General features: G+C 44.3%; 1 protein-coding gene across 25 annotated transcripts in view; it reads right to left on the bottom strand.

The window, feature by feature from the left end:
- NCOA6 (nuclear receptor coactivator 6) overlaps positions 1–18286 on the bottom strand; it is a 104188-nt gene that overhangs the window by 5843 nt on the left and 80059 nt on the right. For 16 of the 25 annotated variants that reach the window (XR_011379934.1, XM_070051909.1, XM_070051910.1 and 13 more), the window contains 3 exons: positions 16530–16598; positions 12599–12635; positions 6917–7065 (listed from right to left, as the gene is read on the bottom strand). Coding sequence is in view for 20 of the 25 variants with exons in the window: in XM_070051909.1 (XP_069908010.1) it covers positions 6917–7065; positions 12599–12635; positions 16530–16598 (255 nt within the window). In the remaining 5 variants the exon portion in view is untranslated. Of the gene's footprint in view, positions 1–6916; positions 7066–12598; positions 12636–16529; positions 16599–18039; positions 18105–18286 lie in introns of all 25 variants that reach the window. The other 9 variants (XR_011379935.1, XM_051846159.2, XM_008256071.4 and 6 more) reach the window with 5 other exon arrangements.

Here is an 18286-nt window from a genome sequence, read left to right as displayed (position 1 = left end):
TGGAAAGTTTCAAAATTTGCATAGCTGGATTCTAAATGATACTACAAGAGTACAGTTTCAGGCTGTCATTGTTCAGGGATTTCCCCTACAAGATGTATCTAATTATGCTCATTTGCATTTTGCAATAACATGTTTGGTTTAAATAAGTACATTGTATATCCAGCAGTTTTTTAGATAGTCGTTTCTCAAGTCACTGGCTGCATGAAGGGTATGGCACTCACCCACTGAGCTGTCTGAGGCACCTGAGGGCCTACCCAAGATATCCACAGCTACCAGTGGTCTTGGTTGCTGTGAACTTCCCTTCTATTAACATACTTTCTCTGGGTGCAAATTTATGCTTTGAATTTCTTTCTTTTTGACAGGCAGAGTGAGAGAGAGAGAGAGAGAGAGGTCTTTCTTTTCCATTGGTTCACCCCTCAAGTGGCCGCTATGGGTGGTGCACTGGGTCGATCCAAAGCCAGGAGCCTCCTCCTGGTCTCCCATGGGGTACAGGGCCCAAGCACTTGGGCCATCCTCCTCTGCACTCCCGGGCCACAGCAGAGAGCTGGACTGGAAGAAGAGCAACCGGGACAGAATCCAGAGCCCCAACTGGGACTAGAACCCGGGGTGCGGGCACCGCAGGCGGAGGATTAGCCAAGTGAGCCACGGTGCCGGCTGAATTTCATATTTTTAAGTATTGGTCCTTTCTCCCAGTTGAGAAATACCATATAAAAACTATAAATAGAAGAGTATTAACAAAGGTAACGATTGAAAAATTATTTCTCTAATAATGGTGAATTCATCATGTCAGGAGGTACAACTATTCATCTGCATGTTTGTAAACAACAAACCTGATCAAGTGTCTCAAAAAAGAGGCTCACTGATTTTTGGGAGCAATTTTTGTGTCTGTAATTAAAAGCAGGGAGAAGGGGCAGGCATTTTAGCCTCACAGTTAAAAGGTCTGTGTCCTATATCTGAGCACTTCGGTTTGATACCTGGTTCTGGCTCTCAATTCCAACTTCCTGCTAATGCAGACCTGGGAGACAGCAGTAATGCCTCAAGTAATTGGGTTCCTGCCACCTCTGTGGGAAACCTGGATGGAGTTCTCGGCTTCCAGCTTTGGCTCAGCTCAGCCTCGGGTTGTTGTAGGCTTTTAGGGAGTGAACCAACCCAACCCCAGCTGTTGCAGGCATATGGGGAATGAACCAACAGATAGGGTGCTCTTTCTCTCGTTTATCTGTGTCTCAAATAAACACACAAATAAACAAAAGTGGGGGAAAATACCCAAACAACCAAACAGAGAGTGACCAACACACTGTGTGGGACTCCCTGGACCTGCCCAGAAATCACCCTTCCCATCTGCTCCAGTCAGGCGGGCCTTGGCCAGCATGATGTAAGCAAACTCCACTTTCATAGCTGGAGCATAGTTAATGTCCCTGGTTCCCTAACAAGACAAAAGTAACAATGTTTCTCATTATAAACTTCTCATATTGCTCAGCTGTCTAGATTTTTTAGGAAAATGCAGATTGTTTTCAGTTTTATTGGCACACATTTGACCAAAATCTTAAGTGTGAATAGGAAAAAGTCCGTTTTCTTCTAAAAATTTAGAAAGTATTGATTCTGCAGGAAGATACTCTGTGTTTAAGATACTGACCACAACACACATCTCCAAGTCTGAGATGCATAAATTTTAGAGGTCAGCTTGATATTCTGTGATCACTTTATGCTTATGGTTCAAGCACAATCACAGTAAGTTATTTTTTTAAAGATGGTAAGATAGATTTTAGTCAAGGGAGCCTGTAGCAGCAGGTATAGGGAACACGGCAATGGGGTATTGCAGTGGGAGAGAGAAATTGGACACAAAATCTCCAATAAGCTATTTTATGACTTTTTGGAAACAATACAGCATTTTTGGGATACAATATAGAATAATGTATATATTTATTATTTAATTTGGATCCAGGAACTCTAACACTTAAAAACCAAAAGAGCTATGGCACTCATTTCAACTTAGAGAATTGTGGCTGCTTCTTCTAAGTCAAGTGCAAAACATGGATGAGATAGGCATCCCACCAGGATTACTAATACCTTGGAACCACGAATTTAAGAGTACAGGCAAAGCAGATTCCAATCTTCTATCTTTTATTGGCTGACAGGTCTCTGCAAAGAGCTCTAATTTGAGCGACTTGTAACTGTCCCAGCTGCCCGTAAGATTAATTAGAGTACACTGTAAATGATACCTTTAGGACCTTGAGGCTCTGGTCCAGGTTCCAGAAACCTGGTGTGACACCTCTAAAGGTCAATACTTCTTTTCTGTTTTAAAGATATCACACATGGGGCCAGCACTGCGGTGCAGAGGGTTAAAGCCCTGATCTGCAGCGCTGGTATCCCATACGAGTACTGGTTCAAGTCCTGGCTGCTCCACTTCAAATCCAGTTCCCTGCTAGTGTGCCTGGGAAAGCAGCAGAGGATGGCCCAAGTCTTTGGGCCCCTGCATCTACGTGGGAGACCCAGAAGAAGCTCCTGGCTCCTGGTTTCAGATTGGCTCAACTCCGGCCGTTGTGGCCATTTGGGGAGTGAACCAGTGGATGGAAGACCTCTCTCTCTGTCTCCACTTCTCCCTGTAACTCTTTCAAATAAATAAAATAAATCTTTAAAAAAAAAAAAAAAGATTTCGTATACACTTGGGGCTGGCGCTATGGTATAGGAGGCTAAGCCTCCACCTGTAGTGCCTATATCCCATATGGGTGCCAATTCACATCCCGGCTGCTCCTCTTCCAACCCAGCTCTGTGCTTATGGCCTGGGAAAGCAATAGAAGATGGTCTAAGTGCTTGGGCCCCTGCACACACGTGGGAGACCCAAAGGAATCTCCTAGCTCCTGGCTTTGGATTGGCTCAGCTCCAGCCATTGTGGCCATTTGGGGAGTGAACCAACATATGGAAGACCCTCTCTCTGTCTCTCCTTCTCTCTGTCTGTAACTCTACCTCTCAAATAAATAAAATCTTAAAAAACAAAAAAAAAGATACCACAAACCACATTGTACAGCAAAGATCTTAATCCTTTGGGAAAATGAGGGAATACAAGAACATGCAGAAATGTGGGGAAGCAGATTTTCCCCATAAACTCCAGGAACCTTCCCTGTCACGGTCTAAGTTTAGTATTTTCATAGACTGCAAGGCTTGCTTCCTTCCAAAGAAGTTTCTCTTAAGGGATGGATTCCTAGGGAGGAGGAAGAAAGTTGTTGCCTTCATTTCAGCAATAATAGTGAGAATATCTAAGAAGATTCTTTTATTTTTAAAAAATTTATTTATTCAAAAGGCAGAGTGATGAGGGAGGGGGGGGCAGAGAGAGAGAGAGAGAGGGAGAGAGGGAATGAGGAAGAGAGGGAATGAGGGAGGGAGAGACAGAGAGAGAGAAAGAGAGATATGTTCTATTCACTGGTTCACTCTCCAAATGCCTGCAATAGCTGGGGCTGGGCCAGGCAGAAGCTAAAAGCCAGGAACTCCATCCAGGTCTTCTACATGGGTGGCAGGGAAACTAGGTCCTTGAGCCATTATCTGCTGCCTTCCCCAGTGCTTTAGCAAGAGGCTGGATTAGAAGCAGAGTATCTTGGACTTGAACCAGGACTCCAATACGGGATGAGGGTGTCCTAAGCAGTGTCAATCTGCTATGCCACAACACCTAGCCCATCTAAGAGGATTCTGCCTGTGGTGTACACAGCATGCCTGGACAAGAAAGAAGGCCTCCCTTCCTGTCCCACTCTCCCAGCAGGCTGAGGTAAGGCAGTGTTACTTTGTACACCTCTGTTTTACCTGTATATGACCTGCAGACCTGTGTCTCACTACTGCAGAGTCTTGTGAGCCATCATGACAATCCTGCCCAGAAACATGACCTGTCAAAAACAGCTGAGTCCTCAGGCCAGTGTCTGGTGTCTGATATTGGTATACCAGAAGCCCTAGTCTTGAAGTTGGCATTCCAGTGGAACTTGACCAGCTCTCAGCATTCTGGCTGATAAAGGTCTTGGCTAGGATCCCAGCTCTTGTCCAAACTGAGCTACTCAAGCTCAGTGCATTTCCTCAGATCTGGGCCTTTGAACACGCTGTACCTTTTGCCTAGAATATTCCACGCAATCCTCATAGCCTGGTTAATGCCTTCTTGTTTTTCAAGTCTCAGCTCAAACAACATTTTCTCCACAAAGGCTTCTCTGACCTGGCAGAAAAGCAAGGATCCCAGCCATAGATTCTTAGGGTACCATGCAATTTTACTATCATACATTGAAAACACGGTCAGGGTTTGTCTTTCAATGGGGTAAAGACACACACTGTCTTTTCACTATTATATTCCCAGGGTTGGTACCTATCAAGTACTTAATATATGTTTGATAGATAGTTACTCATTTAATAATTACTGCTAGATACTTCTCTGTATGAGGTATCATACTGGTACCAGGGATACAGTGGTGGGAAAACCAGACATGAGCTCCTGCTCTGACACAGTGCACATATGACTTACCTACCACACAAATAGGCATAAAGTTAAGAGATGTGGGGTTGCGAAGGAGAAGAACCTGGTGCTATGGTTTCCCATAGCCGTGACAGCTGAGCTAGGATAAGGAGGAAGAGTGGACAGTTAAAAAGAAGAGAGGTGGCAAGAGGGAAGAGCCCACCCTCTGACAGCTGTAACAATGCACAGGCCGTGCAGTGACAGGGATGAGAGAGCATGTCTGAGCTGCCGAGAGGGCGGAGATGAGGCCAAGAGAGGATGACAAGGGCCAGACCACACAAGACCTGAGGCCAGCTGAAGCTTTTATACTGAAATGGTAGTTAAGGTAGTAAATCATTGAAGGGTTTTAAGACGGTGGGTAGCAGTGAAGATTGATTAGAGGTGAGTAGATTGGGGCCACCTGAGACAGTATCATCAGCTTTGGTGATAAATTTGATGAGGGTGAGGGAGAGGACTTGCTTAGTGGACTGATGGTGGTGCCATATGCTGACAAAGAGTGAATACTGCAGTCAGAAATCACCAGTTTGGTTTCAGACATGTTGAGTTCTACTAAGGATGGGCAAGCAGTCATCTAAGATCTCTGGCCATCTGTACTAGAAATACAATTTCCAAGTCATCTGTGAAAGGCTACAACTAAAGAAGAGGGGGCATGAATGATGTCAGTTAAGTAGAAAATATAAGTTGAAGAGAAAAGGCAATTAATGGTCCAAGTTTGAGGAAGGCCAACATCTAATGGTGGGACACAGAGACTGACAAAGCACAGTCAGAGAGAAAGCAGGAAATGACTGAAGTTCTGGGTCACAGAAACCACAGAAAGAGTTAATTCCAAAAGGGGACAACAGTCAACAGAAAAGAGAAAACAAAGAGTGAAAATTCTTTTTTTTAAAGATTTATTTATTTGAAATGCAGAGTTAGAGAGAGAGAGAGAATCTCCAATCTGCTGGTTCACTCCTTAAATGGCCACAACGTCCAGGGATGGGCCAGGCCAAAGCCAGGAGCCAGGAGGCAGGAACTCCATATCCAGGTACTCCACATGGGTAGCAGGAGCCAGAGCACTTGGGCCATCTTCCATTGCTTTCTTAGAAGTATCTGAAGGGAGCTGGGGGGCTGGTGCTGTGGCATCGTGGGTAAAACCATTGCCTGTAGTGCCTGCATCCCATATGGGTACTGGTTTGAGCCCAGCTGCTCCACTTCCAATCCAGCTCTCTGTTACAGCCTGGGAAAGCAGTAGATGATGTCCCAAGTATTTGGGCCCCTGCACCTGTGTGAGAGACCCGAAAGAAGCACCTGGCTCCTGGCTTTGGATTGGTACAGTTCTGGCTATCGCAGTCATTTGGGGCGTGAACCAGAGGAAGAAGACTCCTTTCTCTGCCTCTGCCCCTTTGTAACTCTGCCTTTTAAATAAACAATCTTTTTTTTTTTTTTTTTTTTTTTTTTTCCTGACAGGCAGAGTGGACAGTGAGGGAGAGAGACAGAGAGAAAGGTCTTCCTTTGCCGTTGGTTCACCCTCCAATGGCCGCCGCGGCCGGCGCGCTGCGGCCGATGCACCGCACTGATCCGATGGCAGGAGCCAGGTGCTTCTCCTGGTCTCCCATGGGGTGCAGGGCCCAAACACTTGGGCCATCCTCCACTGCACTCCCTGGCCACAGCAGAGAGCTGGCCTGGAAGAGGGGCAACCGGGACAAAATCCGGCGCCCCGACCGGGACTAGGACCCGGTCGGCCGGCGCCGCAAGGCGGAGGATTAGCCTAGTGAGCTGTGGCACCGGCAACAATTAAATCTTTAAAAAAAAGAAAAATAAAGAAAAAAAGAAGAAAGTTAGATCAGAAGTGGAGCAGCCAAGACTTGAACTGGCACACATGGGATGCCAGCATCACAGGTAGCAGTTTAAACTGCTGTGCCACAGTGCTGGCCCTAAAAGTGTGAGTTCTTGAAAAGGTCAGACAGGATGGGATCAAAAGCACAGGTGGAAGAACTGGCCTTGGACTTGAAAGTGTCCTGCTCTATTTTAGCAGGAGCTATCTGTGCAGAAGAGGACACTGGTAGAATTATGTCCTGGTAGTGGGAAATTGAGAGAGTTCCATTTTCTCTGTGAAGTGAGGGGTTCTACCAAGAAGAAGGAGACAAAGTAGTGGCCAAAGGTTTAAAAAGAGTAGAGAGTAGGAAAGAGACTTAACTACAGAAACAGAAAGACGGCTGGACCTATCTGAAGTGGGTGATCATGAATTTAAAGTGGAATCTCTTTTTCCAGAAGTGCTTGATGCCCTTGTATTGGCACACAAAATACCGAGGTAAAGGAGCAAAGGAGAAGTCCAAGTAACTTACGAGACTGAAGGAAGAGCAGCAAAGCTGAAGGACAAAGTCCTCTGTTGCTGTGATCAGCATCCTGTTCCTCTATTTGTGCTAGAAATGGCGCCCACGTCCCACCACTAACCTTTAGTAGAGCTGGAGGCTGAAGCAGGTCGAGACGATCGTTTACGATGTCCATTTTCCACACTTTCAGAAACCACAGTCGGTTCTTCAGTTCGAGAGTTTCTCCGGGAAGGGGTTTTGGACTTCTCAACTATCTCTTTGGGCTCACTGCTGATAAAGCACAAGGTTTCCAAGAAGGTTAGGGAATCGAGTCATATTAAAGGGGCTTGTTAGTTGGGGTCTCATTCATAAGGTAGAAGATTAAGAACTACACAGTCATTGTAGAAAGAAAATATTTTACCTTGGGACAATGAGCACTATTACCTACTATATCACTGAGAATGTAAAAGTGAGTCTTGGGGGATGAATGTTAGGATACTACTTGGGACACACATCCCATGTCAAAGTGCCTGGGTTTGAGTTCCAGTTCTGCTTCCAATTCCAGCTTCCTGCTATGTGTACCACGAGAGGCCGCAAGTGTTTGCTCAAGTACTTGGATCTTTGTCACCCATGTGGGAGACACACACTGAGTTGCAGGATCCTGGCTTTGAACCGGCTTAACTCTAGCTGTTGCAGGCATTTCGAGTGAACCAAGCAGATGGAAGATCTCTCTCTGCCTTTCAAATAGAATAAAATAAAAATAAAATTTAAAAAATTGAATCTAGCTTGTTAATAAAAATAAGATACTAAAAGCATATTGCTGATGAACTTGTTGAAAAACACCTGAAAAAACAAAGATTTAGGAACAAAAGTCTCTAAACTTCTTTATTCATTTTCTTAAGGGAATAATATTCCCTTTCAAAAATTAAAATCTTGGAGCTGGTGCTGTGGCATAGAAGGCTAAGTCTCTGCCTGCAGTGCTGACATTCCATATGGGTGCCAATTCCTGTCCCAGCTGCTCTTCTTCCCATCCAGTTCTCTGCTTATGGCCTTGGAAAGCAGTAGAAGATGGCCCAATTGCTTGGGCTCCTGCACCCACATGGGAGACCTGGAGGAAGCTCCTGGCTCCTGGCTTTGGCCTGGCCCAGCTCCAGTTGCTGCAGTGGCCATTTGGGGAGTGAACCAGCTGATGGAAGACCTTTCTTTCTGCTTCTCCCTCTGTCTGTAACTCTGCCTCAAATAAATAAAATCTTTAAAAAAATTAAAATATTTTGGAGACTGTAATTTTTTATAGACATGAAGGATGTGCTAATAAGTTTTAAAATTGTTACTAACTCAAGGCTGGCGCTGTGACACAGCCAGTTAACGCCCTGGCCTGAAGTGCTGGCATCCCATATGGGTGCCGGTTTGAGACCTGGCTGTTCCACTTCCGATCCAGCTCTCTGCTATGGCCTGGGAGGACAGTGGAAGATGGCCCAGGTCCTTGGGCCCCTGCACCTGCATGGAAGACCCAGAGGAAGCTCCTGGCTCCTGGCTTCGGATCAGCGCAGCTCTGGCCATTGCGGCCAACTGGGGAGTGAACCATCGGATGGAAGATTCTCTCTCTCTCTGCCTCTCCTTTGTGTAACTCTTTCAAATAAACAAATAAATAAATATTTTTTAAAAAGGTTTATTTATTTATTTGAAAGGCAGAGTTACAGAGAAAGAGATCTTCCATCTGCTGGTTCACTCCCAAAATGGCCACAATGGCTGGGGTGGGCCAGGCCGAAGCTAGGAACCAGGAGTTTCTTCTGGGTCTCCCATGTGGGTAGCAGGAAACCAAGTGCTTGGGCCATTTTCCATTGCTTTCCCAGGCACATTAGCAGGGAGCTAGATAGGAAGTGGAGCAGCCAGGACTCTAACTGGTGCCCATTTTGGAAGCCGGAGCTGCAGGTGGTAGCTTCCCCTGTTATACCACAGCATTGGCCCCGGAAATGAATCTTTTTACAGAGCTCTAATTACATAAAAGGATATCAAAGTATTTTATTTACACTAGTATAAGTAGAAGACTTCCATGCCTAGCAACATTAGATAGCTAGATCCTTACACAGCCATTTGCAGTCATGAAAATGCATGTTTGTGGAAAATTATTTAAGGACAAAAAACTGTTCCTGACATATTAAGTGGGAGGTAAAAAGTTACACATATTATGAATAATGTAATTCCGTTTTCATTAAATATACAGTATATATATAACCACATATGAATGAATGAGTACAAGGTATATACACATAAATTTGAGACAGTATCGCTATCTGTATGTATTCTCTGTGAAGTGGACTAGAAAAAGATGAATTAAAATATATACAATGAGGGCTGGCATTGTGGAGCGGGTTTGAGCCCTGGCTCAAGTCCCACTTGTGATCCAGCTCCCTGTTAATGCGCCTAGGAAAGCAGCAGAAGATGGCCCAAGTTCTTGGGGGCCTTGCCACCTATGTGGGAGACCCTGATGAAGCTCCAGGTTCCTGGCTTTGGCCTGGCCCAGATCCAGCTGCTGTGGCCATTTGGGGAATGAACCAGTGGATGGAAGATGGCTCTCTCTGCTTGTAACTCTTACTATTAAATAAATAATCTTTTTAAAAATACTGTTAAAGGCCAGCGCTGCGGCTCAATAGGCTAATCCTCCACCTGCAGCGCTGGCACCCTGGGTTCTAGTCCCGGTCAGGGCGCCAGATTCTGTCCCGGTTGCCCCTCTTCCTGTCCAGCTCTCTGCTGTGGCCAGGGAGTGCAGTAAAGGATGGCCCAAGTGTTTGGGCCCTGCACCCCATGGGAGACCAGGAGAAGCACCTGGCTCCTGGCTTTGGATCAGTGTGGTGCGCCAGCCGCAGTGCGCCGGCCCCAGTGGCCACTGGGGGGTGAACCACTGTCCACTCTGCCTGTCAAAAAAGAACACTGTTAAAATACATACAGGGAATATTGTTGAGCTGCAGGAACTCTGGTTCACTGATGAATTATTTTCTTTGTAATTCTCTAATCTGAATTCCAGGTTTTCTTTAAATGCATCTTTTACTACTTTCATGATTCAAAAAATACATGTCAAAAATAATTAGAAAAATAAGTCAATTAAATTTGCTTATAGGGCATGGGACTGAAATAAAAATACTGCAACAAACAAAACAAAACTGATCAAAGTTTCCTCAAGTGGACTGTCTCTTCTGTCTCTGGGTTCACAGTCTGTATCTGGCATTCTGGAGCACCACCTGACTGTACAGTATGTTCTATGCTAATGTCTGTGCCTTCCACTAGATCGTGGGCTCCTTAAGGGCATGAACCATGCCCTGACTATCAACTTTCCCTACCCCTCCGCTGTTTACTCCTGCCAGAGGACTCTCTGTTAGTGGCACTATGGCTGGGAACTGGGCCACACTATTCACCACCCTAGTTTTATGTAGGGTGCCCCACACCCAACTACAAGCCAAGGCAAATCAAGGAGAGGCAAGACTAGAGCTGGGGTGGAATTTCAAGTCAAAGAGATTAACACCTCCTTTTAGAGGTTAGGAGAATGGCTTTATGGCCAAGTGCCCAGAAAATGGTCAAAGATTCTGAAGAAAAGAATCCAAATGGAGGTGCCTCTTTCAGCTGACAAAAACCGGGCCGGCGCCGTGGCTCAATAGGCTAATCCTCCACCTTGCGGCGCCGGCACACCGGGTTCTAGTCCCGGTTGGGGCGCCGGATTCTGTCCCGGTTGCCCCTCTTCCAGGCCAGCTCTCTGCTATGGCCAGGGAGTGCAGTGGAGGATGGCCCAGGTGCTTGGGCCCTGCACCCCATGGGAGACCAGGAAAAGCACCTGGCTCCTGGCTCCTGCCAGGATCAGCGCGGTGCGCCGGCTGCAGCGGCGGCCATTGGAGGGTGAACCAACGGCAAAAGGAAGACCTTTCTCTCTCTGTCTCTCTCTCTCACTGTCCACTCTCCCTGTCAAAAAAAAAAAAAAAAAAAAAAAAAAAAAAAAAACCACAGCAATACTGTCCTTGTGTGTACATGGTCAATGCTCATGGCAGTTCTGGAAAGAAATACTTACAATTTATTTTGGTTTGACTAGCTTCTTTCTCAAGATAGACAGTTGGTGTATGCTTGAGAAATGCAAATGAATTCAAATATTATCCCAACCCAAATAAAACCAGAGAGGCAAGAGATAGAGTTGGAATGGTGATGAATATGGGATCAGATAAACAGAGCTATGCACTTACGAACCATGATATTTAACTCTATGCTCCAGGTTCTTAAACTATAAATCCCACCTGTCTGCTGCAATACACAGATTGAATGTGAAGGCTCTGCAAAGGCCTGGGTTTGAATCTCAACTTCACCACTTACTGAGCCTGTGACTTCAGGCAGCTTAGTTAACCTCTCCAACTTCAGATTCTTCATACAACAGAAGCTACTCCCCTAACAGATACTGTGAAAATTCAATGAGACAATACATTCAGGGAACTTGTAGCCCAGCATATGACATGGAATATCATTCAAATAAATATTATTACTACCTCCTTACAGGGCAGACAGAAATACTAAATCAGAAAATGATTAAAAATGTGTTTTAAAAACTAAATTGCTGTACAAATGTAAGAGATTCTTAAATGTTTATCCTGTACATTCCTACACAAAAAAGGGGATGATTTTTAGAAAGTAATACTCCTTTTCATGGGGCTAATGAAGTTGAAGCCACAGATATATTTCATATTGTTGGGTTATGTTGGATAGCATAACATAACAAAAAAAACTTTTTTGTTTGTTTGTTTAGTGGTCAGACCCAGCCTGGTGTTCTCTTTTTTGCCTTGAGGATCAAGAACTATATTTATTATTTTTAAAAATGTATTTATTTACTTGAAAGGCAGAGTGACTGAGAGAGAGATTTTTCATTCACTGGTTCACTCCCCAAATGCCTGCAACAACTGGCTGAAGCCAGGAATCAAGAACTCTATCTGGGTCTCCCACATGGGTCACAGGGACCCAAGTACTTGGACCATCACCTGCTGCCTTCCCAGATGTATTAGCAAGAAGTGGGATTGGAAGCAGAGCAGCTGGGACTTGAACTGGAACTGGCACTCTGCTATAGGATGCAAGTTTCCCTAGCTGTGGCTTAACCCACTACACCATACACTGGCTCCACAAAATCTATACTTAGAAGATATTTTCAAGTACTATTACTAATGACAACAATAACAAAACCTTCTATATACTGAACTACTTACTAGTTACTCACCATGTTATCTATTCAGTTTTTTAAAAAATATTTATTTACTTGAGACACACAGTTACAGAGAGAGGGAGAGACAGAGAGGTCTTCTTCCATCCACTGGTTCACCCCCAGATGGCTGCAATGGCCAGACTGGGCTGATCTGAAGCTAGGAGCCAGGAACTTCTGTGTCTTCCATGCAGGTGCAGGGGCCCAAGCACTTGTGCCATCTTCCGATACTTCCCAGGTTATCAGTAGGGAGGTGGATCAGAAGTGGAGCAGCTAGGGCTCGAACCAGCACCCATATAGGATGCTGGTGCTGCAGGTGGATGTTTAACCTACTACATCACAGCACTAGCCCTTCTATTCCATCTTTAAACAACCATAAAAGGTAGAAACTCAGCCACCAAGTTCTTATTAAGAGACGGGTTCCCCCTGAGGAGATTAGGACTGATGGCAGCTCTCTAAGATAGCTGTAAAAACAGATTGTTGCAAGAGTGAAGGAAAAGGCCAAGGTGAAGAGGTTTAACAACCAAACAAAAAAAGCTGCTATCCATCCAAGAGGCTAATGCTGTATTCATGCTATGTCTGCAGAAATGATCATCTTACCTTTGTCCAGAGACTATGGCAGCATTTGCCTCCAGTTCTGTAAAAAAAGACAAAGGACAGAAATGAGATGAGGCAGTTGCTGGTGTGTGTGTTCACAAGGAGAAACTAGGTATCTGCAAGAATTCTGAATGCCTACTCAGGTGAATGCATCTCTGTGCCCAGCAGAATTCTCACCCTACGTGGTATGGAGACAAAGTTGGCGTGGACCCAATTTGATTCGTTGGGGACATAAGACACTTACGTGGTCTATTTTTATTCTACTTCACACTGAAATAATCCTGTTTGGTTCAACAGAACTAAATTCACAATGCCTGGTTCATATTTCATCCAGCTGCAACTAGGTTAGTAAAATAATGCTATTATTACCTCCTCACGTAGGAGAGACTATTTTCATTCTTAAAATATCTATACCCTCTTGGCACTTTTTTTTTTTTTTTTTTTTTTGGACAGGCAGAGTTAGACAGTGAGAGAGAGAAAGACAGAGAGAAAGGTCTTCCTTTGCTGTTGGTTCACCCCCCAAATGGCCACCACAGCCGGCGCACTGCGCCAATCCAAAGCCAGGAGCCAGGTGCCTCCTCCTGGTCTCCCATGCGAGTGCAGGGCCCAAGGACTTGGGCCACCCTCCACTGCCTTCCGGGGCCACAGCAGAGAGCTGGACTGGAAGAGGAGCAACCGGGACAGAATCTGGCACCCCAACTGGGACTAGAACCCAGGGTGCTGGCGCCGTAGGCGGAGGATAAGCCTAGTGAGCCACGGCGCTGCCCCCATCTTGGTACTTTTTAAAGACAGCAATTTTCTAATGTCTTGAACATCTATTAAGGATGTATTCTCCTTCAAACCAATTCCTCACTCACTCAGTTTAGAGAGTCGAGGTCCTTGCTTCAAGATACGGCCTGCAGACTCCAGTATGTTTCTCAGCCTTTCTCAGTCTCCCAGAAAAGCCCTCCCAGAAAGAAAAGTCTCAGTAATTGGTCTGTAGCAGTTTTTACATCAGTGAGCACCCTCTGGGTTTCCAAGGCACATTTTTCTCAGCACTAGCAGTTAAACATCTGCTTCCTATTATACGCTTTCAGGAAGTTCCATCTTTTCCAAAAGCCCTTCCCTGACATGCCAGACAACAGCAGTCTCTCCTGCCTCTGGCTTCCCATTAGCCCTGCAACTGAAGGGAGTTCAGCACCTCACACTGCAGTGTACCTGTCTAACCTGCCTTAATGTTTACATGGTAACCTTCTGGAAGGCAGCAAAATCAGAGTGCCTGGGTTAAAATTTTGACCTCAAGGGGCCTACACTGTGGCATAGCAGGTAAGCCGCCACCTGCAATGCTGGCATTTTACATGGGCACTGGTTTGAATCCCAGCTGCTCCACTTCTGATCAGCTCCCTACTGATGGCCTGGGAAGGCAGTGGAAGATGGCCCAAGTGCTTGGGTCTCTGAACTCACATGGCAGACTCAGATAAAACTTTAGTTTGGCCCAGCTGTGCCCTTTGTGGCCATTTGGGGAGTGAACCAGTGGATGGAAGATCGATCAATTGATCTCTCTTCTCTCTCTCACTTTCTGTATTTCCTTCTCCCTGTAACTCTGCCTTTCAAATAAATAAATCTCTAAAACTAATTTTTACCTCAATGCTTATTAACCATGTGACCTCAGATAATTACTTGACCTGTGTTCAATGCCTCACCTGAAAAACAAGGATAGTCAATTTACTCAGTTCAAAGTTACGAACATTAAATGAAATAATGCATATAAAGACTTTAGTACAGCACCTGACACTTGGTAGTACCTTAACACAAGCTATTATTATTATTATTATTGCTATGATGATCATGTTGACACAGCTTTCCACGTGAGAAGGCTAAAGTACTCCACCTTTGACACAGGATGCTGGCAGGAGGGAATCCTTTCTTTACATCTGCTGTTTAGCTACCCATAGCTGACCCTCAAAACTTAGAAATCCCTCCACAAGAAACACAGAGTCTCTGTTACCTTGGACATACAAACTCCGGTGACTCACTCAAAAATGAAAATGGTTCAGAAGAAGTGTTAACCTTGATTAGTTTGCTCCTTGAAAACAAGGTTAGAATTCTAAGCTTTTGGGAATTTTAACATCATCACTGCTGATTCAAACAATTGAAGACCAAAACGTGAAGGTAATCAGTATTCCAGGGGGTATTTAAAGGAGATTCACTTATGCCAAACTTTTAAAAAGAAGTAGATTATTCAGCCAATTACTCTGAGGATGAAAAACCTATAATGGTAAAGCCCAATTTCTGGAATAATGAGGAAGGGCAGGAAATGAAATCCCCTTCCCCTTCCTAGTTGCTCCTTTTCTCACCGAAACATGAGCTTAGTATCTGACACCTTCTGAGAATAATTTGTTCCATTCCTATCCTTCCTAAATGTTCAGCACAATGTCAAGTATATGGACAGTGGTAGCAAAGAATCTGGGTGGCTGACATGTCTTTTATTCAGACATTCACCAGAGGCCTGATTTTATCCAAAGAGTGTGAAGTAGAAAGTTTTATCCATCACAAGACATAGTATCCTGAAGCAGGTTTTAAAATAATCATGTTATACTTTATTAGCTTAGATTCACAAAATTAAACACAGCTAGACTGTTTCTCTTCTTACTAATTTTGTCAAGTGTGTGAGTTGTACTTTTTTTTGGCTGAGTTACAGAGAGAAGGACACACACACACACACACACACACTTTCCACCCATTGGCTTACTCTCCAAATGGCAGTAATGGGCAAGGCTTCCTCTGGATCTCCCATGTGGGCTTAAGGGCTGAATCACTTGGGCTATCCTCCACTGCCTTCCCACGCCATTAGCAGGGAGCTGGATTAGAAGTGGAGTAGCCAGGACTGCAACTAGTGCCCTAATGGGATGCTGGTGCTGTATAACCTGCCACATCACAACATTGGCCCCGTGAATTATACTTTCAATGAGACTCTAACCTCCTTGTGGGAACTAGTCATACTTTGTTGTTTTGTGCCCCTAAATGACCTACAGCAAAAAAGAGCTGGGCAAGACTAAACTGAAATGTAGGAGGGCACTTCAAAAAGTTTATGGAAAGTAGAATTAAAAGATGTTTATTTTGGAGTAGAAATTTTTTTAGATCTATGCATACTTTTTTCATAGTATATATTTCCCATTAACTTTTTGAAGACCTCTTGTATGAATGGATTTGCATTTTTTTGCACCAAAATGAACTTATCTTTTTAATTCTGCTTTCCACAACCTTTTGAAGTATCCCTGTATCTACATGATTTGTCTGCCTTAGCAGTCTAATCTATGAAGGCAGAACAAGTGTTGTTACTGACATCAAGGTTCTCCTGCATTCAGAGCTGAGCAACATCTCAGAGCAGTTATCTGTCAGATTACCATGGACCTTCCTTCCAGAAACAATACTTAAAAGTTTTTTAGAGTATCTTGGTCATGGGGAGAAACGTCATGTGATCCAGAGATGCCTGGAATGACTGGAGGAACGGCCACCTCACTGGGAAACAGGGTCTCTGAACAAGCCTCCCGTCAGGCAACAATGCACTTCCTATCTTGGTGCTTTAACATTTGCCACCCTAGTAAGTCACCACATGCCAGCAAGTCAGTTGCAAATTATGGGTGGAGTCACGGAACAGGGCAGATTCTGCAGTGGAAATCACTGGGTGGCAGAGAGGCAGTGGGCACAGAGATGCCATTCTTGAGCTCCATGGCTGATACTACGAGTGTGCGCGTGAGCAAGCTGCTCTGAGGGAAAACAGCCTCAATCCGTCCTGTACAAGTACTGCCACTCAACCAAAGTCTGCTTCAAAGCGAACAGCTAAGACAGTTCTAGCCACTTCTTGGCATAGAAAATGTGATGATGAAGACAGCAGTAGTTCTGTCACACGTAACTTGTCTCACTCAAGAAGTTTTTCCAAAGCAAGTCTTACCTGGTCTGGCAACAGACCCCTGCAGTGCTGTGGCTGGAGTTTCCTTTGGGACTAAATTCTGTGAAGCGGCTAAGGCAAGGAAGAAAAAATTACAGATGTTTTAGTTTCTTTTCTAAGCATAGCAGAAATCATTACCTGAATCAAGGGCTAAGTAAGTGTTGAAATACTGTTTCTTAGAGGGCCGCTCTTTCAGCTTTGAAATCACATTTTAGAAGGCACTTTAAAATTAACTATTAAAAAAAATGTTGACTACCATAACAGCAACACAGACTACCACTTAGGGGTATCTGTTTCTCCTGCTTGTATATATCAAGATCAGAGGAGACTGTGCTGAGAACAAGACAACCATATATTGTTGCTTCTTGGGGTCAAGTGTTGAACACTACTCTTTACAAAACCCAAAAGCATAACTTAGTAGCAAACCCAAACCAGTTTTGGAGGGATGATTGTATCATTCACTTTAGTATCTAAAAAAAAATTCTGTCTCACCCCTGTAAAGAATATACTCCTTGGGGCCTGCGCTGTGGTGCAGCAGGTTAAAACTCCAGCCTATAGTACTGGCATCCCATGTGGGCACTGGTTGGAGACCTGGATGCTCCACTTCTGATCCAGCTCTCTGGTAATGTGCCTTGGAAGGCGGAGGATGGCCCACAGTCCTTTGGCCCCTGCACCCATGTTGGGAGACCCAGAAGAAGCTCCTGGCTCCTGGCTTTGGACTGGCTCAGCTCTGGCTGTTGCAGCCATCTGGGGAGTGACCCAGTGGATGGAAAACCTCTCTCTCTCGTTCTCTACCTCTCTCTGTTAACTTTTTCAAATAAATTAAAATAAATCTTTAAAAAAAAGAATATACTCCTGAAAGCTGAAATTATGTAATCTTGTACCTTTAAGAGAATCTGGCAAATGTGATGGGTATAAGTATTCAATTCATAGTTAATGAACAATTCAATTTGGTATGTTATTTACTTATCAAATAGTTACAAAGAACTTACTAGAGGCAAGGCACTGTGCTAGGCACCCTTAGAGAAATTACACCCCTCCTGCATATCAGAACTCAGTCTGGCATTACAGACGTGCAAATGTGGCACACTGGAGTGGACTATGATGCTTTACGAGGGAGGCTCATAAGTATAAGCACTACAGGAATCCAAAGCAAGGAACATCAATTTTAGGTCGAGAAATCTGAAGGCACATTAAAGGGAGAAACATCAGAACTAGGCTTTGAAGGACATAGAGAACTTAGGCCCTCAAGGAAAAGAACAGAAAAATGGTGCACTCTAGAACAGAAACTTCCCAGCTCACACAGTAAAGATCAAAGGCACAGCCACGCCTCCATTGAGGATGTTCTCCCATCTTGACACTTCAATCTAAAATCCTACATAAACTCCTAAGTTTTACTCTTGTGCAGACTGAATTTTGCAGATTTTTCTCCCTGCTTAGTAAAGCAGTCAGTAATGCATTTGTGCTTAAGAATTTATTTTGGATGCTTATCTGATAAAGCTTGAAACTATACCTTAACTTCTACTTTTAACTTCAGTATTGATTTCTCACATTTTCAAGGTAAAAGCACAGAAGTCCCTTGAAAAAGAATAGAAACAGTCACTATAAGCAAAGATGGCCTTAACTAAAACTGAGAATTTTTTCTGACTGGTGGTTTATCTTCCCAAGGCTCAAATATTTCTCTAGTACATATGATCCAGTTAAATTTTTTCTAATCATTTCATCATTATTCTCTTGGTACCAGAGGGATAAGTTCCCTG

Source organism: Oryctolagus cuniculus, chromosome 11 (genome assembly GCF_964237555.1).
Source record: "Oryctolagus cuniculus chromosome 11, mOryCun1.1, whole genome shotgun sequence".
Taxonomy (NCBI): domain Eukaryota; kingdom Metazoa; phylum Chordata; class Mammalia; order Lagomorpha; family Leporidae; genus Oryctolagus; species Oryctolagus cuniculus.
This window is presented reverse-complemented; position numbering and strand designations above follow the sequence as displayed.